The sequence below is a fragment of the Agelaius phoeniceus genome, chromosome 7, assembly GCF_051311805.1.
Source record: "Agelaius phoeniceus isolate bAgePho1 chromosome 7, bAgePho1.hap1, whole genome shotgun sequence".
NCBI classification, from domain to species: Eukaryota; Metazoa; Chordata; class Aves; order Passeriformes; family Icteridae; genus Agelaius; species Agelaius phoeniceus.
Genome location: NC_135271.1, coordinates 44,301,935 through 44,329,200, shown reverse-complemented (window position 1 = coordinate 44,329,200; position 27,266 = coordinate 44,301,935). Strand labels below are relative to the sequence as shown.

At 40.8% G+C, this 27,266-nt stretch overlaps 2 protein-coding genes across 3 annotated transcripts in view; one reads left to right on the top strand and one right to left on the bottom strand.

Annotated features, from left to right (window-relative positions):
* The window catches only part of ACMSD (aminocarboxymuconate semialdehyde decarboxylase), a 39,369-nt gene extending 32,738 nt beyond the window's left edge, over positions 1 to 6,631 (bottom strand). Inside the window, exons 1-3 of one of the 2 annotated variants that reach the window (XM_054636363.2) lie at positions 6,524 to 6,631; positions 4,355 to 4,425; positions 1,346 to 1,401 (exon numbers count right to left, since the gene is read on the bottom strand). The gene's annotated coding sequence lies outside the window, so the exon portion shown is untranslated. Of the gene's footprint in view, positions 1 to 1,345; positions 1,402 to 4,354; positions 4,426 to 5,803; positions 5,946 to 6,523 lie in introns of those variants that run through there. The other variant, XM_054636364.2, reaches the window with a different exon arrangement.
* Positions 6,051 to 27,266, top strand: part of TMEM163 (transmembrane protein 163) — an 88,239-nt gene continuing 67,023 nt past the window's right edge. The window contains exons 1-2 of the mRNA XM_054636366.2: positions 6,051 to 6,420; positions 11,364 to 11,483. Of these exons, the coding sequence (XP_054492341.1) occupies positions 6,267 to 6,420; positions 11,364 to 11,483 (274 nt within the window). The 5' untranslated portion in view covers positions 6,051 to 6,266. The remainder of the gene's footprint in view (positions 6,421 to 11,363; positions 11,484 to 27,266) is intronic.

Here is a 27,266-nt window from a genome sequence, read left to right as displayed (position 1 = left end):
TCTTTTGATAAAGATGAAAATACAGCAATAAAAAGAAATTGTGTTGCTGATGACACAAGGAATACCATACCAAACTAAATCACAAATTAGAGCTTAAAATATGAGAAAAGATGTGAGTTGGGCACTATTCCCCATAAAACCTATTTTTTCTTTTTCTGTCTTTTCTGACACAGGCATTAGGTCCTTACCTTCAAAGTAGGGATTACCACTCTTAATTTTTTTCATTTTTTAAATGCACAGGATAAAATTTATAAACTATAAATATTTCATATTTGCATGGGGGGGAATCTGAATATGAAGTAAATGTGTATCTACCTTTTCATGCAGCCTTTTTAACAAAATCTGTGTCTGGCATGTTGGAAAAAGGGCTCAATGGACTGGTACGTCAGGAAGAATTGACTTAGAAAGAGGAAAAGTGACTCAATCTATTTATGACAAAAAGAATGTTTTGTGATTTCTGTAGTTCACTTATCTCATGTTTAATCATATGAACTTAATGGAAAATTGTGTATAAATTTTCAAAATGAATGTGAGAATACTTGAAGTTATGCAAATACATTGGAAGTGTCTGGTTGTTAAAATGCTTTAGGATGGGAATTATCATCAAGTAATTATAAACAATTGAATAAGTTTATTACAAAATTATATTATTTTGCTTCCAAGGGATTTCCTAGCTTTTTTGTTTCTTTTCTTTGATGCAAAAATCAAATATCAGCTGCTTAAAGTCACATCATCCAATAGGCTATGGATAGAGTCTCATTGGGAATAGGATCTCTCTACATGGTGTGGAAAGCAGGAAAAAAGTATAAAAGAGGAAGATTATGACTTAAGTAACAGGTTGTTACCTCTTGAAAATTAATTTTCCCTTCCATTTCTCTTCAATACTTGTGAATATTAACAATGAAATAAAACCACAGTCAAATAAGCCAGTTTTATTCAGTTACATAAAACCTGGAAACGAGAGGTCTGCAGTGGTATAAAGAAACAACATTGTTTGGAATAGACACATTTAGTCTTGCTTAACTGCAAAATATTTCTCTGAACAAAATCATGAGATTAGTTTTTATGGTTTCCCATATTTACACAGCAGTTTTATCTTGAATGAAGAATGGCTCTTAAAATAGTTTGAAAATTCTCACTGTAAAGAATCTTTTCCAAGATTTTCTGCTCATTTTCAGATGACATACTTTGCAGCCTGTGCTTTTATTCCTCCTTTGTTGCCACAATGGAATCTATCAGTGCTTGTGGCTCGTGCTGGCTGTGGCATTTTTTGCAAATATGATCCTGCAACAGCATTGTATAGGGAAAGGGTAGGCACTTATGTGAGGTCTCATCAATTACTTACCAAGGTCACTGCATGCTGTATTCTCTGGGAATCATATTATGGGTTCTCTTCACAGCCTGAAGGAAAAGGTACTGAATTATCATATTCTTTTGCCAAAATAACATTCTGATTACTTTTGACCCAAAGTTAATATTCAGTCTAAAAATGCCAAGAAGAGAGACAATTTCAATTTAAACTCTATTTAACCCAGTGCAAGAGAAAAACACTAAACCACTGACATACATTGGATAATAATTTAAGCAAGCTCAGTAGTTTAAAAATTAATGTACTGTTGTGTACCAACATCAACATTATTTTTAGTGTAAATGAAAAAAAGAAGGTGTATAATACTAATACTGAGAGGCATCCAGACCAGGTTAAAAGATCCTATTGACCACTGAAAGTGCTGTGGGGCTACAGGTGAGCTACAGAACAAGAGCAAGATCTGTGTCTGCCTCTGCCTGCATGCCACCCAATAAACTAGCAAAAAAACAAAGAGCTAAAAAACATCCTACAGTGTGTAGCCTAACTTGTTTGTAGAAGAAAACTGTAGGAGAAAAGAAGACTATGGCAGCCAATGTCACACAGGATGGTTGAGGGACTATTAAAGAAGTGATAAAGTTTGTTAAAAAAAGTGAAATACAGAATTTAGGGGTTTTCCTCAGTAAACAGACATATTTAACCTAGTCATTAGAGAAGGACATGTCTAAGTGACCTCGAGTATCTTATCACCTCATCCACAGACAGACATGAATAGGGAGCTGTAGTGCAAAATTACTGAGCACTTCAGCACCATAAGCACTTATGGAAGGTGCTGTCTTTTGGAATACCAGGATAACTCAGTTTCAGACTTTGGTCCTAGAGGAGTGACACTGAAGATGAGCTATAGTGATGACCTTTATGAGGTCATGATGACCTTTATCCACCTTTAGAGCTGGATTGGTTCTTAGTTTTGTTTGAGATGTGTCTCTGCAGCACTGCTCCTGCTGTAGGGCCATGAAAGGCACATTGATCCAGTAAGAAGTGAGAATTTTCTTTTGACTCTCAGCCATGAAATGTCTGATAGACCAAACTAATAAACCACCCTGGCTGACACTTGCACTTCCTGCAATACAATACCACTGACAAACACAGAATTTTGCTGCCAAAAAAGGGCAGTTTTGTGTTTAGTGTATGTGTGAAATGCAAAGTGAACAAAATGGTGTACGGGATTATCTTGCTCTTATGCCTTTAAGCACAATAACAAATAATCACCAGGTCAGCTGACCAGCTCTTTCCAAACCTGCAAGAGTGCTCTTAATTTAAGTGCTGCACTTAAGATGTTGGTCAATATGGAACATGGACAAGCTAACATCAATGAAACCAAGCAAAATTCCTTCTCAGGAGCCTTTGAGTGCACCACTGTGCTCTGCTAATTCAAGTGAAAACATTCCAGTCAGTAGTGCTAAAATGAAAAGGAAAACCAGAAATTCAAATCCAATTGACATTATTCATAGGCAGGGAGGGAGGGAGGGAGGAAGGAAAAGAAGGAAAGGAAGGAAAGGAAGGAAAGGAAGGAAAGGAAGGAAAGGAAGGAAAGGAAAGAAGGAGATAAAAGAACCACAACAAAAGCAGACCACAGACAATACAGATAAGGAAGAAATTCTTTGTGTTGCTGTTTGCTGTGGTGCATGAGACTTTCATCTAAGCTGAAATTTCCTTTCTCTGGAAGTCAAAATATTATGAAAATAATAGGCAGCTCCAGCTGGGAACAAAGTTCTGAAAATGTGTATTAATCTTGCAGCAGCTACAGGAGATAGGATGGTGTCAGTCTAGTTAGACTGAATACAGAGACTTTTTTTTTTTAATAATTGATTTTGGGTTTCCATTATTCCTATCCACCAATGGGAGGTTTGAGGGACCAAGAAATAAAATAATGTATTAATATGGCTATTAGAGTGAGGCTTTTTGTCTTCATTAACTTTGCCTATGGGTTTCATACACAAGAAGTCCAAACAGGGCTGGAAAACAGGATCCATGACTTTAAAAATCTAGCCCTACATCTTTATCCAATTGAATACACTTTGTGTGAATGCCATGAGAAATAAGAGGCAATTCTGGAAAGCAGCTTCCAGCAGCTATGATATGACAGTCTTTCTGCTTCTTAGTAGCCAGTTTGTATAGACAATGGAGTGTTCTGAAAGGCCCTTCATTGTGGATCTGCCTAATGTTTTGAATTTGTATTTGCTAAATGCAGTGTATGACCCTTCTCATGCTGTGTTTGAAAGCACTGAAGGGAGTCATTTAAAATAAACTACAATACTCTTTGCAGGCATCATATTCTTTGGTATAGCCTGAACACTATAGCAATTATACAATTAGAGATAGCTCCAGTCCCTGCCAGACACAGTTTTATGTAAGAACAGCAATTGAGGGCAACTGAAAAAAAGAGAAAGAAACCCATTAAAGTTTAAAACTTGTGCTTTGGTGTTCCTAGTTCCTATTTTTCTCTAAATCATTTGAAAACCTACCCCTGTGACCTCCTTTTAAAGAAATGGAATTAGGAATCTCCAGGCACTTTCCTCTTGGTTTGATTTCTGGAAGTTCTAAGAATACCAAAATAGCTCTGAGAGACGAAGAGAAAGGAGGTGGTGTTTGTTCAAGGAGAGTCACTGGTCAGTTTCTCATTTATCAGGGAATAAGGAAGTTCTTACTGGAATACATCAGATATGGATTTATCTCCATAAAAGAGGAGGGATCTGGCAATAACTGCATTAGGGAGCATTGTATCTGTTGCAGCAATTTCAAGGGACCCTTCATGGTTTGTCCTGGCTGTGCTCTGCACGGGATGGTGCCACCAGAGGTTTCTGTGTCCCTGTGAGGTCTCCAAGAGTGGTTGGTGCCCATTCCTTCTCTCTGACCAGGTTACAAAACTGGTTCCACTCATTTAAGGATTCTCACTTTACAGACACACTTTAAGTGAAAGAAACACATCACAATCTATTTTTATAGTAAGCAACAAAAGGCAAGGCTTTTCTACTTTTCATTTACCTCTCATGTGCACACATCCATCTGCTGTAGCATCTTGCGGGTTCTAGGTAACCAGAGCTTAATACAGAGCCCTTAAAGAAAAAAAAAAAATCCATTTTTAATGCAATTACTAATTTTCAACTCCTCCCAACTCAGTCCAAACCTCAAAAATAACAGTTCCCTCAAAAGAACTCACTTGTGTTAACTTATGCACATGAGAAAAAAAACTCTTTTGACATTAGCATCAAAGAGGCATGTTGTAATTTACTATCCATTTCATGAGGAAAAAGCAAGTAATTTTGGCATTGCTTATATTGATATTAATGCTGATCCAGCTAGAAGAGCAAGAGCTCTGGGATCACAAAGCAGGGTAGGATAGCTAGGGGTGAAGGTGAAATTTGGGTGAGAGTCATGAAGACTTCAAAAATATTTCATACAGTAGGTATGGTATACTATACAGAAATAAATCATAAGATTAAAAACACCAATCCCTCTCATTACAACAGCCATCTCCATTCCATAAGACAGCCAAAATGCCAATCAGTTTCTAAATGAGCATTTTATGTTACTTACATTTACTTATATTTTACTTATACTTTTTCAAATAATTAATGATTTAAAAATTCCAATGAAAAGATTTTAAAGATTAGTATACTGTTTTAAGAGGCATTTCTTAAAATCGAGCCATTTCTTAAAATTAAGACATTAACAATGTTGCACAGACCATTTTTAGAGAGGTGTTACTAAACTGCTATGAAACTTTTTTGTAAGACTGACATCAGCAAGATTCTGACAGTTTATAAAATCATGTCTCTATGTTGGCATAAATATTAATTTCCTGCTGGCCTTTCTATACTCCCCAAATTCACTAATTTGTCAAAGGAGAAAGGCAACTTGATCTTCATACAACTTTAATCGGGATTTTATACTTATGTATCACCAAAGGACCAGGGCTGCAATGTTTAAACGTCCTTTGATATTTTCCTAGACAAATTTTTCAAGTCAAAAACATGCTGCAGCTTCAAAATATATCTACATGCTAGTAAGCATGCAGTTGGGAGACTGTGCCCTCACAAAGAATGCTTTGTTTGTTTGCACCTCTCCATCCAGCCATTAGAAACCAGCACAGAAGAGCGAGCAGCCCTGGCACAGATTTATCTGTAAAATTTTACATCTTTTAAAAAGCATTTCTGTGCCCCTGAGATTTTAGTTTTTTCCCCCTATGTTGTTCTGCAGCCCTAGTAAAGGCAGGTGAGCAATCTGAGAAGGCCAGCGAGTGTAACCCCACGCTTCAACATGAGATCGCTGCACGTTCGAGGGCAGTTTTAGGGCAACTCTGAGTGTGACAGACCGACAGCGCTGCGGGCTCTGAGAGGCGCCTGTGTGAGGCGATTCTGCTCCGATCCCGAAAAAGGCAAAAGGCAGGGGGGGAACGAGCACATCCCCAGCCAAGGCGAGCTGTGTCTTTACCTGTGTGAGGGGAGGCGAGGCGGACAGGGCCGGCACCCGCAGCCCTCGGCAGCAGCGGGAGCGCTCCGGCTCCGACAGCCCCTGGACAGCGCTTCCCCCCGAGGCTCGGCTGCGGGAGGAGGAGGAGGAGAGGAGGAGGAGGAGGAGGAGGCAGAGCCCGCCATGGCGAGGGGAGGCTGAGGAGGCTCCCGCTCGCTGAGCTCGGCGGGGCGGGGAGGGGACGGGCAGCGCCGGGAGGCGGCACCGCGCTCCACCTGCGCCTCTCGCCGCGGGCAGTGATGAGGCGGCCGCGGGCAGCGGCTGGCGCGGAGCACCCGGAGTTTGTTCGCTGCCCGTCCTCGTCTCCCTGATGCTCTGAGCCGGAGTCTCCTCCTCTCCCCGGGCTCGCACCCGGGCTGGATGCTCCGCTCGCTCCTCGCTTCCCCGCCACAGCCGCCGGCCGCTTCCCGCCGCCCCGCAAGAGATGGAGCCGCCCGCTGCCCCCCTGGACACCACTCCGGACCCCGCCATCGTGCAGCCCCCCGGGGCCAACCCGCCCGGTGCCCCCCGGGAGCAGCAGCAGGAGCAGCTGCGGATCGGGGAGAGCGGGCAGTTCAGCGAGGGGCTGGAGGACAGAGGTGAGCGCTCGTCCGTCCGTCCGTCCCCCGCCTTCCTGCACGCTGCCCTGCGCTGTGGCGAGCCCCACCACCTCCCCTGAGTCCTGAGGCGCCTGATACCCACCCCGACGGCTCCTCCGACACCCTCTCCGCAGCATCCTCTGGCTCGCTCTCCTGGACCCGTACCCTGCCCATGCCGCCGCAGCCGCCCTGCCCGTCCCCTCCCCTTCTGCCCTTCAGCCGCACACCGGTTCTTGCCCCCCGAACTCCCCCCTCCAGCCCAGCTCGCCCACCCCTCATCCCGCCGCTGGCAGCCGCTTAACCTCCCCCCCGCGCCACCCTCCAAGCTCTGCCCCGTTTTAGCTCCCGTGCGAGCGCTCCGCGACAGCTTTGAAGTATTTTTATAAACTCTATTCGTGGCTGTTCGCAGCTCGCCAGGGAACTTGCCTGCCTGGCGGCGGAGCGGCTGCGGGCGGCACACGGCTCCGCAGGCAGCGCCCGGCCCAGGGGCGCGGTGGCGGCGGCGCTCCCGGGGCTCTCGGGGCTCTCGGGGCTCTCCTCGGAGGCCGCTGAGGTGCCCAAGCCCTTGGGGTGGTCGCAGCCGCCCCCCGCCCGAGCAGGGGCACAGCGCGGCGTTTCTGGGGGGGCCGCCCCAGCCAGGCTGCGGGTTAAAGTCGGGGCACTTGTCTCCCTTCCCCCACCGAGCTCTGCACTTCCACACAACTCGTTTTTTGTTATCTGCGGAAATACCTGACCAGGTGTTTGGAAGCTGCCAAACCGCGTAACGCTTTAGTGCGAACGAAGCACATCCATTTCGGACATCTGTTCAGGGCTCACTCACCTGCCGCCCACAAAGGCAGCTGCCATTTTAACCCTCCCCACTGCCCTGTCCTCCACAACGCCTCCAGGCTCCTCTTCCTCACAATTTGTCTCCATCTTTTAAATTCATCTATTGGCTTCCCTTAGCCTGTCTCTCTGTTGCCTTTTCTTCCTTTTCCGTTTTGCTTTCAGCATCCAGGAGTCCCTTTTGTGTTCTCAGTGTTCATCCCCAGCCCCTTTACACGTAACCCCTCTATGTCCTGTTCCATGCCCAGCTTCCTGAAGCCCGTGCCTGCTCACAGATCGTAGGCACGAAGTAGAGGAGTGAGGGGGAAGAGCATTCACCACCTTCCTGACAGCTTCCAGTCATGCTGGGGCTGGGGACAGCCCTTACTCAAGGGGTACCCTCACTGTCACTGCCAGTGGCTGAGGACAGGCTTTGTGCCTGCCTGAGGGCAATCTGAGCTCTCTTTTACATGAGTGAGGAATTTTGATTATGGTTCCAACACATAAGTTTGGTTACAGAAAATTTTAATTAGTGCCCAGTATGACAGAGTCAAAGGTGAAGGCTGTCCCTTTTGGCATTAAGGGTAATTCCATAATGATAGTGTCTGTTGTACCTAACCCATCTCTTTCTATGAGGGAGAGGAAGCTAAAGCTGCTGATTTAGTTTTCTTCCTTGCCTCCATGCTCTTTCTATGGCCCTTGCAGTACCTTTCTTTTAGCCTTTCCTGTAGTTACTGGTTCCATGTGTACCAGGATAATTTCATTGCAGAGGGAAATCTGGTATGCTTTTTGCAGGTTGTCCCTGTTGAAAATGGTAGCAGTCTGTCCTTTTAGATTGTACTTTTTCCTACAATCTTTTCCAATGAATCATACCAGATCCAGTTATAGACATGATGCTTCCATGTTTGCTAAAAATAAATACTAACCCTAAATTTTGGAACTAGATATTTGCTCTTTAAGAGCCAGATCCAAAATCGGTGATAATTTTGTGGATGGGACGCTTAAATTAACATCCTTAGGTGAACAGGTTTTTTATTAGCCTTATCTCTTCCACAATTTCTAACGTGACATTTTAAAATGATCCCTTAGCCAAATAGAAAAGTACTTCTGGTAAGTCAGCATATGGTAAAGAATATCCTAGAATCACTTCACAAATATGCCAAGCTTGTGTTCTGCAACTGTTGGGCAGGTTTTTTTCTCCTTCTGATTTTTTTATGGGAAGAAAATCTGTTAATATGTGAAGATGCTGAAAGAGAAATTAAAAATCCAGTGAATTTAATCAGTTCCTCGTCTTTTCTATACCTCAAGGACATCCATGTGTTAAATAAATTATTGGCAATAAAATTACTCAGTATGTTAATTTCAGGGTGGAGGAATTTCATTTGTAGATGGTAGCTTTTTATTTTTGTAGCGGTGCAGGTCATACTGAAAGATTAACTTCCATCCTCCTGTGGATGCTTGCTTTCTTATGGTCAGTGAAGAAATATGGAAGTTTACCTTGTGATTTTTGTTCTTGTGTGTAAATTAATGAGCTGTTGTTGCCTCTAAATAATTTTTATTCTATGGGCTTGGTAGTCATGTGAATGAGTTTGTATCTTTTTGTGCTGGCCTCAGGACACTCCTAAGAATTATATGATCTTTCTTGGGGGTGAAAATTTTAAAGACAGAAAATATATTTGAATTATTTCAGGAAGGAAGGGATCACATCGCTGACAGCCAGAATATGCCAGCCATTTTGAGAGACAGAGAAACACACACACACACACGGCAGAAGTGGTGGAGTTTTATAAAGACTGCAGTCTCTGTCATACTGGACACGTGCTTGACATGCGAATAGTAATCAGGAGTGCTGCACTAGCTCTGGGGCTTGTTATTCATCCCTCAGTTTAATTAGGGTATTGTTTGATTTGTTAGTATCAACTATGTATGTTGGACTTCCCAGGTAATATGAGCTGTAGCCATGAATTAAAAAAATGTCTTAAAAGAAAGAAACAGGTGAGGATATCTGTCATTCTGATCTGTGTTTATTTGAGGTTTGAAATATTGAGAGCCAAAATTGGCTGAGAAAACCTTTGCTTTACGTTCCAAAAAGATTTGGACCATAATTTGAAATCCTTGGTTTGAGGAGGGGACAGGAGGGGTGAACACACACAATGTGAAAGATGTATTTTCTCTATGGTTAGATTAGTAGAAATCCCTCCTATGTTTCAAGATGTGTTGCTGAATTACCTCATAGCAGACAGCAATTAAACTGTACATCGTTATATATAGTAGCAGAAGATAGGCCAAACATTTGTGGGGGAAAAAAAATTCACCCAAATGAAAGCAGGCATGTGAGAAATAGCTGTGCAACACTATCAGTAAAGGACTCAAAGCTTTTGGAGTTGTCATCTATCAGTTTTTGTGTATTAGACAAAGAATGCATGTATTAAGAAATAGACATAATTCCAGTATAGGGCCTGGTCCATGCAAGTTTGTAGATTCTTTTCTATTCATAAAGGGGGGAGTGTGTAGCACAAAGTGTGATAATATTTTAAATTTTCTAAAAATACAATACAAGCATGAAATTTTCAGGGTGGCTTTCTGAACTCCCATAAAGAAACTCTCTGTGCTTTATTGTAACTGGGGTGTAAAAGGCATAAAGAATTTTTCCAAGACAGTGTGTATCCCACCAATTATGCTGGGATTACAATCAGTGATTTTAACAGACTCCAAGTGGCAGAATAAAATCTGATGGCTCAAATTTGACCACCCCTGGATGCCTGCCCCTCTGCTGACATAATGCTGCCCCCAAGGCAGAGATGTCTGATTCAGTTCTGAATTGATTCCAAAACCATTGCTGTTTTCAGCCAGTATATTACAGTCAGTTGAAATTAATATCTGTGAAGGTTAATAAAGTTGGTTAAACATGGTGTGGATTCAGGAGTACCCTGAGAACCAGATCAGATGTCCCTGCCTTGAAAGTGGCAATAGCCACCAGAGAGAAAACTGGGGAAGGTGAGGACAGTAACAGCTTCGACTCTTCTGTTTTAATCTGGTGCTGGGTCTGACACAGCCTCTCTTCTCCACCCTTTGTCTGAGACCTTAGAGCAGCTACTGAAAGTTGTGCTGTTAAACCAGTGTCTCAGTTCAATGCATTCAGTGCAGGCAAATCCCTCTGAAAAGTGCTCATCATCTGAGAGGAGCCACCCACATCTTCTGGAGTAACTCATTAAGAAATTTAAAGCCATCAGGTTTTCTCTCCAGTTAAGCAGATTTGAGCTGAAACATAATGGTGACAGAGAATGTATGTTTCAAATTAGATGAATGTATTAAGCATAAACTAATCAGAATGGGATATACAGAATGGAAATATGTAAAATTCTGAATGCATTTTAGAAGTGGCTTTAGACTCAGACTGAGAGAATAAAAACCAAAGAATGTTAATTTATGTTTAACCTGCATTCTCTGTGATGTAAGATCTGTGGACAAAAGACTTCCACAGACTGAAAGCATCAGAAAAGAGAAAAAGCAATAGCATTCCTTTGTGCTCAACAGCCTTCTGCACCGTTTGCAGCAAGGACAGAGCTGGTTCTTCAATTAGTTCTAGATGGGAATGTGTTCTTACCCCAAATGAGGGACGAGGGGCTTCAAGGGGCTTTTCCAGCTGTGCCAGCTTTGATTCTGGGGCATGCCCACTTGTGCTTTGATGATCAATATGTGCAGTGTATCCCTGTGCTTTGGGAGGTGATTCCACTGGCACTGCTGAGCAGGAGTTTTTCTCCTATGTTAATTAGCCCCAGGATCCTCAAGTTCTGAAACAAATTTTGATCTGAGGGAGTACAGGACTGAGCCATTTCTTGTGGAGAGGTATGGCTGGAAACCATATTGATTTGTGAATTTCCATGACTGGAATGCAGTGCTCTTTTTAAGGGATTGATGTGTGGAGTCAAAACCTCTTGTGTGTGCTCTTCTTGCTTACTCACATGTTTCTGGTGGCCTCATTCACTTCACCTTAATAACGTGAGCAGGATTTGATTCTGTATTGCTTCTGTGTGTAATATAGAATGTAAATGTGTCTTCTAGGGCTGAACTAACACAGCTGTGTATTTGAAAGGAGCGATGCATTGTTCATACCTTCTTTGCTTATTGCTTATCAGGTTTACTAGAAAGCAGTACAAGGCTAAAACCTCATGAAGCTCAAAGCTACAGAAAGAAGGCATTGTGGGTTTCCTGGGTCTCCATTATTGTCACACTGGCTCTTGCAGTGGCTGCTTTCAGTGAGTATTGGGAATATTTTAAATTTCACACCTCTTCCTTTTTGTTTTTCTTTGGTCTCTCAGAATTTCTTTCTGTGTGGAAGCTTTCTCATGTTTTTTTTTTTCCTTTGCAACTGCTAAAAAGGTTTTTCTCTAGACTGCCTTTGTCTGCATGGTGCTTATAAATTAGTAAAACTGTTGGGTTTTTTTCTGCAGAGTATAGAATTGTCGAAGGTCAGAGAAAGAAACAGGAGATGTTGATTCCTGCTAGCATTTATACATGTGGAACTGTTCATTTTGGAGAATAGTGTAAAAATCATTATGCAGTGGGTTGCTTTTTACCAAAGAGGTCCAATATGACAAATCTTAATCTGTTTGGGATTTTTAGTGGGAATGCTATAATAAAGAATAGTGAATTGTAAGGGAGAAATATATAATTTATCTGTATATACTGACAGATAACCTAAGACAATGCTAATCTGAAAGAGAAATTCCATTTTCTTTTTAGAACACTGTTTTTCTATAAGTTCCATGACATTTTTCTAGTTTACCTTTTAAACAAAGAATTTGAATGGGAAAAAAAAATCCAAACTAAACCCAAATCACTTTTATATGGGAAAAATTAAAATCTATTTCTTTTATTTCAAAACAGGAAAAAATGCATCATTGTGTAAATACAAATTTTAGTTCAATGCAAATTTGCAAAATACAAGCTTTGTATCTTGGGCTATTAAGTAACACATGAAAGAGAAAAAGAAACATGGAATGTGGAACAAAATCTTTTCAGCGGCACATTCTCTGTTTTAGAGAGGGAAAAATCAGAAGCGATTGAATTTGTGCTTTAATACAAACAAAAGGAAGGCTCTGCCTAGGAGACATCAAAGAAGTCCCAAAACATCATTCTTAAGCTTGATAAAGACAGACTTGTATTGTTTTTCCCCTATTTTTTTTTTTATTTTGGAATCACAGCAGCATGTCTTTTGTTATTCTAATCTGCATTGTATGACCTGCTGCTGGAAGTTGGTGTCAGCTCCCAGGAGAGGTGATTAAAATCTGACCAAATGGTCTCTGGAAACTCAACATATATTACTCAGAGCAATTTATATGGAAACACAGGTACAATAACTTGGTTCAGAAATAAGAAAAAAAGAGGAGGGACACTTAAAAGCGGAATCTGACACTGTAAAGAATTTGAATGTTAACAAGAGAGTGAAACAAGTTTCCATTTTGTTCTGCTTCATGGAAATACAGTGGTCTGTCTTTGCTACTGAAGCAACATAAAGGTAAATACTAAGTTACAGAATAACCTTGTTACCTATTAACACTGTAGTTTTACAGAATATTGTGATATGGCTTAATTTTATTTTTCATTTTCATTTGTCAGGATAGCAAGAATTAAGTGTAATATAGATAACTAAAACCGTGTCTTTTAAAAGGATCCTTAAAAACATTTTTTAAGGTTGTTTAGGCTGAATTCTTTTTTTCCCCCTTGTTTTTTGGCAGTCTGGTAGTGTTTAGAGAAACAAACAGCAAAGAATGTAGTCCCTGTCTGGATATCCTGTGGCTGCATATTCAGCTGGAGGGGATAGGCACTGAACTACTGAAATCAGTAACTACTTATATGTTTTTGGAATGTATCTGTCCCCATGGTTTGCTGAGACTAAATTTATGAAGAATAAGAGAGGAATCAGCACACGGATACATATTAAATCTCTGTATGGAATCTCTTATTAGGTAGTTGGCAGTTAACTTACATGCCACAAAAGCCTTGCCAGGGCTTTTCATGTCTTTACTATTAAAAATTTTCAATCTTTGAGGAAAATACAGTGACTTCTGGGATCACTTTGCTGTCCCCATGCAATTTCATGAAGTTCTGTTCATTTTACTGCCTTGCACTGGCTGCTCTCTTCCTCAGTGCTGTCCTTTTAGCAGGTTCCTCCAGCCAATCCATGAGTTGGGAGAGATGCCAGGTCACCAGAGTTTGCTGCCTGTTTGATAGAAATGTCTAGTTGTCACTTTGGGGTATCTGACACTGACAATTATCTGCAAACAACTGCTATTTAAAGCGTCCTCTTTCCATTTTCCCTCCTGTCTGTAATGGTGAAGTGTTGGAAATACAGCCCTGATGTTCCATTTCAGTGAAAAACAGGGACCTGTTCTGGTAGTTGTTGGGCTACTCTGACTATTCTCACTGCTCTTCCTGAATCCCCTAGAAATTCCTCATTTAAATTCCTGTTTTGTCCCCTTAAAGGCTTCAAAATGCTTTCTTGCAAGTGTGTCCCACATGATATAGTCAAGATATTAGGCCAGGGAACTGATGTTATTTGATAACTGTAGGAAAAATGCTAAGGGGAGTGATGTCCACGTGGAGAGTAAGGAAGAGGTTCAGGAGCTTCCTTTTCCAACCAAGTGTTTGTAAGCAGACTTCTTTCTTTTTTATGGTCCACTCCCCACCCTTCCTGTCAAGACTGGTCTGGTTGCCTCCAGCACTGGATTTTTCCAGCATTAGAGTAAGTTGGAATGGTTTGTCTTGACTGGTATGGAGTGTTTTCTTTTGATGGGATTATGATGCTGCCCTAGCTGAACTCTGATCTTTCACATGGTAATTTTGAAGGAGACTGAAAAATCTCATGATGATCTGAATACATAAAGTAGTTTCCTTATTAGGTAATGTTTATGGCAAATGAGGCTTGAGATCATAAATCACAGAATTTTAAGGTTGGAAAAGACCTCTAAGATTATCGAGTCCAACTGTTAACCCAGCTCTGCCACGTTCATGACTAGACAGTGTCCCTAAGTGCCACATTCACACATTCTTTGGAAACTTCCAGAGGTGATGATTCGACCCCTTCCCTGTGTGGCCTTTTCCAGTGCCTGGCCACCCTTTCAGAGAAAGCTGAACTAGGCTAGGCTGGGTATGGAGCAGAATCATTGCTTGAGGGAAAATGAAGCTGTCACCTTTTGTTCACTAATATTGACAAGAAGGACTTAGACCATGAAATCAGCTTTTCCACTTAGCTGAAAGAACAGATCTCTTGCTGTCAAGCACTTAATAAACTTAATTTTACTGCAGAAATACATGTAAAAGACCATTTGGAAGTTCCAGCTGCTTTCTCTGATGCTGCTCCTGCACACTGTGGTCTCAGGGCTCTGAGAGTTGTTGCAGATGTTGCTCTCCAGCATGAAATTGCACCAGGCTTCAGTAAAATCTCTGCAGACTTAAATGTGTGAGATCCTTGAAGTCAGTGGAGCCCCATGTATCATCTTTAGTAGCTGAAAATTTGGTGCTCTCAAAATATTCTGGCACTGTTGTTTTGTGCAATACTTTCATGATCAAGTGCTAATCAATGCCTGGTCAATAAATTCATTTTGCTCTTCATTTCAGGGCTGTCTGAAATATGCATGCTTGTAGAATTCTCATCAAGAGTGGATTTACTTTGTTATAAATATACAGCAATAAACAGAGTCTGAGCATGATAAAAATTATTAAAATGAACATTAAATTATTCCTTAGCACCCCAAGTAAGTGTCAGAATAATAGTTCTCATATAATTATTTCTGGATTACAGTAATGTAAGGAAAGAATGATAACAGAGAAAAGAATGATAACAGAATAATAACTTTTTTTTTGCAGTGTATATCTGTGTAGTATAAGGCTGCACTCATTTCATAATAACAACCATTATTTCTTTCTGTAGCTGCAGTATTGTGGGTTCATACTGAGCCTAGTTTAAGAATCATAATGGAGAGCAGGTGGAATCGAACTCTGGTGTTTTGAAACCCATTATTCTTAGTTTCCTGACATTTATGTTGCTAAAGCATAATTTTGAAAAATATACAAATATAGCTTCTGCTGTTGCAGTTCATTTTCTGCTCAGGCAGCTAATCTCTGATAATATTGTCAAAGCAGAAAACAAGCTTGTTCTGTCTGCTGTTTTTTGTCCAGTGTAGACTTGTGATTCACAGAAAGCAGCGTGCTCATTCATCTTCCTGATCTGATCAGCCAAAATTGTTTCACCGTGAATGGAGGAGTCCTAGCACTGCCTCAAAACAATGCATAGACCAAACTCTGCAGTGAAGGCTTTCTTTGTGGTCAGAGACTGAGAGAAGGTTCAGAATTTATGGGTTTGTAAATGTGATCTTTGTGAAGGGCTGTGGCCAGCGCAGGTCTGACCAGCCCTGGTCACTGGGAGAGGCAGGGGCTGTTTGCAGAGTGCTGGGACATGGAGTGGCTGCTCACATCTGTCCCAGGGCTGCTCTGGAGATCCCCCCTTCAGCTCACCACAGCCACAGGTAAGGTTCAGCTGCACAGAAATAACCAGGTGCAGCAAAAAGCCACATCCTGGTAGGCGTTTAGTCTGGTGCAGGAAGAGGTGCTGGTGTTCTGAGAAGGTGAATTCCATTTGTCTGTATCACATCTCAGGTGGAAACTCAGCAGGTAGAATTCTGTGAGTGAGAGTATTTTACAGGATTAGCTTATTCATTAGCCCATGGATAAGATACCAAATGTAAATGCAGACTCTGATTTTATATAAAAAATTATTTGTGTTTCAGAACGAATCGCTGAAAAATGATTTATCATAGTGAGCTCCCACATACTGGGAGGCATTTTGTTTGAAATATATGGTGCAAATGCTTACAAATTTCAGGGTAGGTTTTGCTTTCAGATTAATGCTTTATGCTAATTCAGATTCTAACAGTTATAAATGCCAACGAATGTAGAAATTGTGTATCCAGGCCCACTTTTTTCACTGGAATGACTACACTGAGTCATAAAGTCTCACATGAGTTAGCTATAGGACATGACCACTGGTTTTCCTCTACTCAGGTGCATGCAAATCAAATTACATGGGACAAACATTGAGCAATTGAAACAGTTGTCCTCTGGATGCTCACATGTAGATGTACTGATGCAATCTGTCACTCTTCATCTCAGACAACTGATTAATTTATTGATGAATATATCATTTTCTCTCTGGGCCATTCCTATTCATGCTTGAAAAATTAAATATATGTGTGCTTTCCCTGATGTTTGCACAATACTCAGTACACCCTGGGCACAGCTGTGAATCATAATAACACTACTAAAGAAAAATGTAGGGGAAGGTTCATGGTTGTGAGGCTCTTTAGTTTGGATATTTAATTCTTTAAAGGTCATTAATTTCAGACAAATGATGGGCATTCAGCACTCAGGCTGAGGTTAGAGTGTCTCATCTGGGAACCTAAACAGAGCTCTCCAGGATCACAGAAAATGTGAAAAGTCTTGGTCTTTGTGTTTTCTCTTCCAGGAATTATGCATTTCTCTTCCAGGAACATTGCATTTCTCACTCCTAAAGACCAGAGAGAAGGGTTTTTTTTAGATTTTTATTTTCTTGAGTAGAGCACATTGCATTTATTCAGAAACTTACATTTCAAGTCACAATTCCATGCAAGCACTTAAAACCAAGTGAAGACTAAACAGAGACTAAAGCTCCTCTGTGGTAGTGTGCAGATCCCTCACTTTGCCTCTTTCTCAGGGTGTTTAATTACATCAGTCACAAAAAGACAGATGCTTCAGGGCTGTAGCCTCACAGAAGCCTTAATGAAATGTGGAACTCAAATTCCCAGGGAAGGGTCCTGATATTGGTGACTCTTGTGCTTCCCTGTCATCCTCGTTACAGCTGCACCACTACAGGTGAAAATGGAGTTTGGACCTAACCATGTTACACATAAAAGCTAAAGGACAAAAAATCCTAACCATCTTACACATAAAAGCTAAAGGACAAAAAATCCCAACCATGTTACACATAAAAGCTAAAGGACAAAAAATCCCAACCATCTTACACATAAAAGCTAAAGGACAAAAAAATCCATTGCCTGTGCAGCACTGGCAGAAGAAGCCTTTTGTATAGGTCAATCTGTACTTAGTAACAACAAAATGCAATTTTCATTCACTGAAAATGAAATGAGAGGCCAGTAAGGGCCTGTCTAGTTTTTTTTTTTTTTCCCAGGCACACAAAGCTCTAAGTGACTTTCTTGGGAGGAGAAAATAACATATGGATGTCAAGTTCAAGACTGATAGCTGTTGAGCAGAAGTGTGGGTCTAAAATCTGCAGTGCTTCACACTTCATGAAATCTTTTCCTTAGCTGGCAGGAAAATGATGGTAGAAGTCTGTGAAATCTAGAACAGGCTAGATAATGATATAATGTATTTGAACAGCAAACAATTAAAAAATTATTACTGTGGTAGAAGTTTGTTAAAACAGCTGAATTTGTGTTTAAATGCTAACCTTTAAAACACGCTAGTCTGTTGCATTTTTGCATTAGAATATTGCAATTTAATAATTGCTTATGTTACGTTATTATTTTTTTCTCATGAGAAAAGATCATCCCAAAGAATTTTGGAATTAAAACAGGGTGCTGATGATGAGGGAAAACCAACACTGTAACACAACTTCATGGAGAGTGAGAAACGTGCAAGTACATTGTTTAGGCTGCTTGGTGTAATAATCACAATCACCGTTCCTTCCCTTGTTGTTTTATTTTTCCTTTCCAAGGTTTTGTTGGGATTTATTTTGTGTGGCGAAGATTGGAATGAGTCTGTGCAGCATTTAGACCAGTAAGGATGGTAACATCTTTCAAATGAATTGACATCTATGTTATGTAACATAGGTAATATATGTTATATTGAAATCATAGCAGGAGGTTATAGACACTTGAAATTTGGTCTTCTGTTTTGCCATTTGATTCTGTCAAAGACAGCTCTGTGTTTGATGGTTCAGAGGTTCCAACGAGGAGAATACAGTTGTGTAGCAAGGTGCAATATAAAAATAAGTATAAATAACCACGTGTAATTATTATTAAGTAATTGTATGGATATCATGGGTCCTACTCCTAGCCCTGAGAAAATTCCACTGTGCCATTACAGACAGGTGTAGGGAGAGGGTTAATTTTTCTTATGGGAAAAGAATTTAACACTGACTGGGGAGGGTTTTGTGCAGACCACTTGGTGCTAACTGGGTGGTGTGGGAATGATGTTCCCTACAGCCATCCCTAGCTTGTAGTGAGTGTGTGTCTTGACTAAAAGCAGATGGAAGTAGTTAGAGGAAGAAAAAGTAATATTAAGTTTATTGCATGTGATTGGTGTTAACTGTTATCCATAAAAAAACTGCTTGAATTTTATGTATAAAATTGAAAATAAATGATCCTTGAGCAAAAGTCTCATTTGTTGCTTTTGCTGTATTTGCTGCATCACACAAGTGGGTGTACATCTGCCCTATGAAGGACCATCCCTGCAGGCTGAAAAGTCAAATGTATTTTCAATAAATTGCTGTAGAATCACTTCCACAAAGTAGTGCTTCAGCTGCTGCAGGCTTGTGCAAAGGCACGAATGTATTAACAGATTTCTGTATGAATGCCTGATGTACCAATAGAATTTGGTTCTCATAGACAATTTCATATTTTCTCTGCTGTCCCAATTTAAAAATGCACTTCTTTGCTTATTGGCAAAGGTGAACTTGTAATTCTTCGTATCTGGAGCTGAAAATCAATATTAATGACAGAAAATGTATGTTTAATATTCGTTGTGCAGTTTCACTTTATTGTTTGAATTTTGTGAGCTTTTAAAGCACTACTGGATTCCAACTTTGTGGTCATGGTAGTGAAAGTAATGAAAATCAGTGCACAGCTTTCTTCTTAGGTTTCTTCTGCCAGAAATTTCAAAATGTTCATGTTTTTTAACTTAATATGCAACAAAATTAACACTGGTACTTCAGTTATTTTTTTATAGCTTTTGCTTTACTGTGGAGGTTGATAGTGCTTGATGTTCCCTTTTTGGCCCTTATTTTCTGTGATTTTTCAGTAACAACATTTGAGTTCCTTTCATTGAAAGTAGAAATTTGTTAGATTTTAATACTTTCTCAGAACAGAATATTATTTGTAAATGACTCATTTTATTAAAACTGCACTGTGGGAGGACTTAGTAAAATAATCTCCTAAATAATATGTGTCTTTACCCTGCCCTTGAGCTCCAGCAGCTCCATCCCTTGGAGCTGGATGTGAAGCCATGGTAGTGAAGCCTGGCGAGAACTGGGAGCCTCTGGGAGCTGGGGGGGATTCACAGAGTGGGAGCAGAGGAAATAACAGGGAATGAGGTTGTGTGGATGGGTGGCACCACCCCTGGTGAGGTGAACAACCCAGTCTGGGCTGAAGGACACTTTGGTTTCTGAAAATGCCACCAGCAAGAGCATAAACCTGGTGTCCTCCTGCATGGGTACTCCTGTAGGTCTCATGCCATGACACTTTGTGAGAGGAGACATAGGAAATACTGTGTGAAAAATCCAGTTTGGTCAATCTAAAGCTGGGAAAACTTTGATACATTGCGCTAAACGGGTGTACAACCTGGTCAAATTCATTTGGTTCAAATAAACATCATCACAACCTTTATGAAAGACTGAAACAAGAAGCCTGGAGATTGAGAAAGACAAGATAAACTTTAATGGACCTGACCTTCATTTGCAAAGCAGTCTTCTCCAGAAAAACCATTAAGAGCTCCTGTGTATCTCTTTTGACTCTCATGTATGACTTCCATTACTGTTCTTTTCTTTGGATACTGCAGGGAAAGGGACAGAGAAGCTTATCTTCAGAGTTCAAAGAAGCAAATTAGTCAGTGCTTAGTCAAAGAAGAATGACCAGAAATAACCAGCTGGTATTTTGCTAGACAGAAGAAGTGCAGAGGAAGTGGGATGGTCTGACAGATACCATAAAAATAGGTAGACAAGAGGCATCTGCCTTCCAGGAACTGTTGCAGGATAAGTGGCTTTTGGCACTTGCACCACAAGCTCTCCTTTCTGGAGAGATCTCTGAGCCATTTTTGTGCCAGGTGTGATGCTGAGAATGAGTAACATCTACTGCAGAACTGCAGGATCTTTGGCTGAATCCTAAATGGCATTTTCTCATCAGATATGAGGATTGTTTATCTTCTGCTATTAAAGGTTTTACTTCAAGGAACTGTTAAGTACAATGTAGCTTTGCAATATATCAAAGAGAGGAAAATACACATCTAAGTGCATCGTCCACAGATCACATTCTTTAGTGAAACATTTTAATGGCCAAAGAATGACAGTATTTCCCCAGGATCTGAAAAGAAAAATTTTTGAAGAAAGATTTATTATTGTTCAGTGGGAGATTTAATAGGATGGAAATGCTGTCTGCAGTGTCAGCTAGGATGCATAGTTGGGAAAAAACGAAAACTCCATGCAATCCCATTCTAGTAGGTAACAATAGACAGGTTAAGGTATACTTGAAATGTTGATGTTAAATTCACATTTAGTGTGAATTGAGTTCAGTGCTGCTCACAGCTCCATGGAAGGCACAGAGCAGAGCCAAGGACCCAGCATCAGACCTGGCCAAGACCGTGGAAGCCAGAGACAAAACTGCTGGTGATTGATCACTTCCTGGCTGGCGGCAGATCATTTCCTAAATACATGGCCCAGGGGCTGTGGGAGAGCTGCTCCACAGCTCCAGCAGCCTGTGCTGGAGCTGCTTCATGGGCATCAATTTGCATGTGTGCTGGAGCGTGCTGCCAGGAGCAAGGAAGACAGATGTAAGGCATCAGTCTCAGCTTGTTGTGTAAAACAGGGCTGTGTGAGTGCCCAGAGGATTGTTGTGAGCCTCCCAAATTGAGAGACATCACTATTGTCTGACTCGCTGCTGAGGCTAACATATATCAGGCTGTAATGTCTAACTATGTGGAACTAATAGCACCCAAAAGAGCCAATTCATCTGCTCATTTTTGTGGCACATTAAAAACTAATAGTAAACTGTGTCTCCTTTTCATTTAGCATGACTTGATGTTTCTGTGTGCAATTGCCTGCAACAAGGAGAGATTGTTTAACAATCCTCTCTAGCCATGAAAAACTAAGTCAGCAAATTAAATTATTAAGATTTTTAGTTAAAGAGGTAGAAATCATAGTTATGTGCCCCTTACCACATGAGTTCTGATTGTGGGAAACCCGTAGTTACTGCCTGTGAATGTGTCAAAAAACCAAACCCACAATTATCTGATACTGAGAAGTGGGCAGGAAAATGATTCAATTTTTGTATTTTGGGTCCTGCCACTTGAGCAAACCCTACTCAAAGTGAAATTTCCTGTTACTCTCCCACTAAGAGATACTCACTGGGTTATTGTGTGTACATTTGCCTGCTGAGAAACATCTGGTGGATGAAAACAAGGCTGTGATTTAAGGGATAATGTTGCAAGTGATGTTTAATGGCTTATGGAATCTTTAGACTTGGAATCACCTGAATACACTGAAGACAATTTATAGGGACAGATCTTCAACTGAGGTCCAGAGATTTGTTGACTTCCATGGGTTTATTTCAATTTGAAACAAATAAGCGTCAGTCCCTAAAGCATATGACAAATGATAGGATGAACTTGTACTACAAGAGGTGTTTTCAGACTCTGTTTAGCATTTCCTTGGTGCTTTGGTAGTAAGTTATTTCTCACTTTTGTTAGGAGATATTTGCTTAAGGCAATCTGTCTTGACTCTTACAAGCATTTTTAAACACTGGGGGGAAAAAGTGAATTAGCAGCAACTCAGATCCTGCTAAGTTCACAGAGGCTGGGCCAAGAATTTGCTCCAGGGACTGTTCTAATCCTGGGCATAGCCCAAGCTTTCTTTGTGGCTTTGGGGAAATGATTTTATTGCCATAAGCTTGTTCTCCATCTGCACGCATCAGGCTTTGATAAAGGAAAAGGTAACTGATTTTTCTGCCAAAAATTGGAGTGTTTTGCTATATAATAGCTGGCATATTTATGTACAACCTATGTCTTTTAGAGTGACAACATTATCTGAATTCTGCATGTACAGGAAGGCATTGCTGGCTGCTCCATCTCAATATTAGACCTGCTGATTTGTGGGATAATTTCCAGAGTTTGTTGTGGTTTAACTTCTGAGAACTATTTCAAAGTCACAGAATTTCTAGTGCTGAAATGCTGAATGCATTTAGATGTGTTTGGCTTTGTTGCCTGTGCAGAGGTAACTCTGCTGTTGAATGTTGTGTTTTGGGCTGGTGGGTTTTGAGGAATGTGGTGCTTCTCCTGATGTATTTTGGTGGTGCAGTTAACCTTAACCCAGTTACTGATGAACTGGAATAATTAGGAGACAATTTAGACTAAGAGGAGAGGGTTGGGCAGGTGTGTAGAGTGGTGCTGTTGGTGGAATAGCTTCACTTTGTGCAGGGCCTCCCTGAAGTACTGAGGGGCTTGAATATTCTTTTTTTCTGCTTTCTTTTCTTTTTTCTTCTCCCTTTCATAGGTGGTAGAGAAAGGTAAATGTTATTAACATTGGTTTTTCAGTGCTTGTAAGCACTGAAAAACTTATCTTTGTTCACTTTCTTTGACTTACCATTCTTATTGGTCAGGTAGAGGTTGGAAAGGATTTTTACAACGTGAAACTGCTGCCAAATGCGTGCTATTGAGAAATGAAAAGGACAGAAGAATGCTAGGAAATAACTTGCCTTGAGTTCTAAGTGCATGAAGTTCTTGAGATCAAGGAGGAAATCTTTACAGAGGATGGCAGTTTAAAAAATTTGGAAGTTTCTTCAAGCAGCAAGTAAGGTGGCTTTAACTATTGACAGTTGTCTGGAACACATCAGTGAGGCCTCGAATCTCAAGGAAGAACCTATTTTGCCATCTCTTGACCTGATGTTCAGTGTAACTTTTCATGTTTGATGTTATTTTTTGCAGGGCTATGCTAGGTTTGTTGCATGTACTTTTTCCTCTTCTTGGGAAAAACTGAGCTGGAGGTTTTTGTAACAAAGCTCAGCAGTCCAGAGTTCAAAGCAAGGCTTGAAAGCTGTATAAAAAGTGCAGTTGGATTCCCTGAGGTTACAAAATGTTTTCGTCTTTTTTATTTTGCCAAGAGTTGAACAGACATTTGAGGTTTGGCTGGCTCAGGTGGCAGTCTAAAACTAGGTAAGCTACATTATTCACAGAATATATAGACAGATTGGTCACTGCATTTACTACTCTGTAAGAATCTGCTGGTAATTTGCAACTGAGCTGTGAATATTTTTCAGGGCATGACACAGGGAAGTGAAATGGGTGTCTAATGGACCAGATTAAGTACAGCATGTATGTCCCTGGAGGTTGCTGTGGTGTTGGAGGATGCTTCCCTGCCCATTGTAGCTGAAAAAAGAAGCAAAAATCAATTTATGAAGGCTAAGGAGGTGTGCCAAAATGAGCACTGTCAAGCAGAATGGTGTCCCTCATGGTTCTTTAGGTGGCTGGAAGTTTGTGTTCCCCTGTTACAGAATGGAGAAGTCAGTCTTGCCATGTTGTCTTAGAACCATAATAAACAGCTCTCTGCATATGAATGTTCCCTTTATCTCTCCCCCTGGTGTTTTTAGAGTTCACTGTGAAATAAATGCTGTTCTGCAGTGACTGTGAGGCACACTGGAGTTTAGTGAGTTGGTGATTTGTTACCCTGGCTGGGTACTCTGCACATTTTCTGCATAGGCTTCCTGCTGCAATGCAGGTTTCTCCTAAGCAGTAAAAACCCTTGCTAAGTTTTGCTTTTGCAAAAAACCAAGTCAAAATAATAAGCCAACTTCTGTAGTAGAGGAGAAAAGTTTTGCTAGGTGTGGTATGACTTAGACAACATTAAAAAAGCACCCCAAATGCTGGGTTAAGTTTGTTTAAAAATTAGGGTTGATGGTGCTTATTACTGATGGAATCAATTTTTCATGACCAAATGCACATCACTTGTTTAAAGGACATTTTCCTGTGCTGCTGTGCTCTTTTCTGAGCCTTTTATACTTATTATTCCAGTGCCTGACATGGAGAGGAACCTCAGGTAGCTGATTTGAGGAAGAACTACTCAAGGATCACTGTCTTGCCTTATCTTTACAGCTACTGCAGCCTTGTATGGCACTTGAGGGTGTGGATGGGAAGTAGGGAGGACACCCAGAGAAGTTCTGAGGAACTGGAGATGATGTGCTAGCAGTGCATCTGTTGGGTCTACAGGTTAATCCTGGGAAGGTTTCAGTGTCCTGTGTGTCACAAAGTCCTGTTGTCAAATCTTTGAAACAGATTTAGTGGAAAGAGCTGCTTTCAGTCCCAGCGTCTTTGCTATTCTCATGTGCACTGGCAAAGCTCAGTGTTCCTAGAATGAGGAGAAGACAAAGGCTTTTTTTAATCATCATATGGGCAGATGTCTTGGGTGTTTTTAGAGGTGGGAGTTGTTTTGATGCTTGGTTTGCCTTTGTGCATTCCTGGTTTTACTGTGCTGCTGCAGAGAGGTGAGCACAATCAACCTTTCTTTCAATGGCACTCTTAAAAATGTAGTTGGGCCTGAGGATTCCATGACTTTCGTGTAATTGAAGAAAGCAGACTTAGTTGGAAAGAAAGGATGGAGCTCAGTGATGTCAGTGCTAAACACAGGTGGAAACAGACTCTTAAATGGATCATCCAGGGTAAGACCCATCAAACCTGGCAGCAAACTGTTTCACAAAGAGGGAGGTGATATTCCATCACCCTACCCTACACAGTAGAGAACGTGTGGGAAAACAGATTGCACAACTGGGTTGCAAAGAAGCTGCAGGGTGAACAAATTGGTTTGGAAATCTCATACAAATGTACAAACATAAGTGTGCAGATCCTGTGGTTTAAAGCAAGGGCACAAGCTATGGCTCTGGCTAAGTACTGTGCAATAAGAAATTAGTTTGGGGGGATGGAGTGCTTCCAAAAGCATGTTCTCAGTTCCAGACCAACTAAAAGCTCTCAGGAGAGCTGGGGCTGCTGAGGGACAAGGGTTATAAAACCAGGCTTGCACTCTTGTGCCCTACAGTCAGTTCCCTTGCTGCATGGTACAGGAAGCAAGGATGCTTATGGCAGATAATGTTACAATACTGGTTTTATTCAGGAGTGTCCTACACTGTCAGTGTTTGAAACACTCAGAAATCTTTGGAGAAAATACACTTTTGAATGGGAAGAATTGAGTTTTCTGGAGCTTCTGGTATTTAGCTGTGTTTGTTTTAATTTCTCATAAAATATAAGTAGGTTATTCGAGAGCAGTAGAGGTCACGTGAGGAGCTGATTGCCTTTGCTTGTAATTAATCTATTTAACTGTTGTCCAGGTGATACATTTTGCAGTTAGTTTAAGAAATGATACTGCTACCTGTCCCTTACAGGCAGTTTCACAGTTACAAAGCAGTTCCATTCCAAAAAGCAGCAGATTCGATCTTTGGTTTAAGTTGTCAATCTCTGGGGTCCAATTAGGAAGGAATGGAAATGGTTCTTCCCCTTTCCTGGTGGCCTGGGCTTTGCATTTGCTGGCAGATAGAACTGCAAAAAATATTAGTTACTACACAGTGCAAAGACACCTTTTAGGCCTTAACATTTACAATCTGTTTTCTCAGCTCTTTTTGTGTGTGTATACAATGATTTCACTATGTTAGGTGCAGGGAAATTAATAAAATGTATCCCATTAATGATGCTGCATAGCTCCCCTGCTCACAGAATGTGTCTGCCTTGATTTCACTTCTGTAACTTCAACCAGAATTGATTTTTGCCTTTGTGCGCTTCTGTCTTGTGATGCTGATGAAATTAAGATAAGAAATGTCGAGGCCCTGGGTCAGCAGAAGATGTTGATAAAGGGGTTTTGTTTGGGAGATATTTGGTGCTCGTTATCTTCATTGCAATCAATAGGAATCCTTTGACATAGGACGACGTCAATAGCTGGGAAGAATTTGACATGCAAAAAAGTGCCTGGCCTTAGGAAAATCTGAATTCAGTTTCCAGTTCTGGTGCTGGTAGGGCACTTAACTTTTCTGTCACCACTTTGCACTTAGATTTTGATTTTAGTAACTGTGATTTAGGATGAAGAATTAGAATTTAAATAGAAATTAGAATTTTAAATTACTGATGTTGTTTGTTTTGTTTTCATTGAGATTATTCACATTGTGCTTGTAAGCCCTTGTAAGATCCATGATCTTGAGCTTTGAGATTTTCAAGAAAGAATGTATTTTTCTAAGTGTAGATGTAGTAGAACATGGTACAGAATTCCTCCACTTTTAGGCAAAAATGACTGTGCTAGATAGTTATAGAAAGTAAAGAAATACAGAAGAAGGTACTTAGGATCTTGAAGGAGGTTTAGAAGCAATTACATGTGCTTTTGTTGAATTTCTTCCTTTTAGCTTCATCTATTATAAAAGCTCCAAACAAGATTGTTCAGAATTCCAACAGATAGGGACAAATTCCCTTGTCTCAGAGGTGGTTTTGTAGGATTTTTCCTCTTTCTTCAGTTGGTTCAGAATTTAATTTGCTGACAATATTAATGATTGCAAGGAATATTTGGTTTTTAGAAAGCATTCCCCTTGGCTCAGATGACCCTTCTGGAATGTTTTCCGCCTTTGTTTGCTATGATGAAATCCCCAATGTGAATATAGTTTTCTGTACATGAAACATTTGTTAATCTTGCTGTGTTCATTTCCAGTGGTGGTAAACTCCAAGTGGAAGAACAAAACCTAATCCTCCATGTCCCACTGTTTTCAGTGGCAGCAATACAGGGCTGTGCTAACCCTGATCTCCTCACTCCACACCAACTTTTGTCTCTTTGACAGCTGGAAAGAGGGAAGTTTGGGGCATTGAGAGTTATAAATCTTCTCAAATTTTCATTTCACCACCTTTGGCAAGGGCTGGCCTGCTCTGTGTTTCATCTCACAGCAGCTGTGGTCCTGAGTCACAGGGAGCAGCTCACACGCAGTGTTTGCCTCCAGTGCCGTGCCCACTTCCACAGGCACTGGGGAGGGATGCAGAAC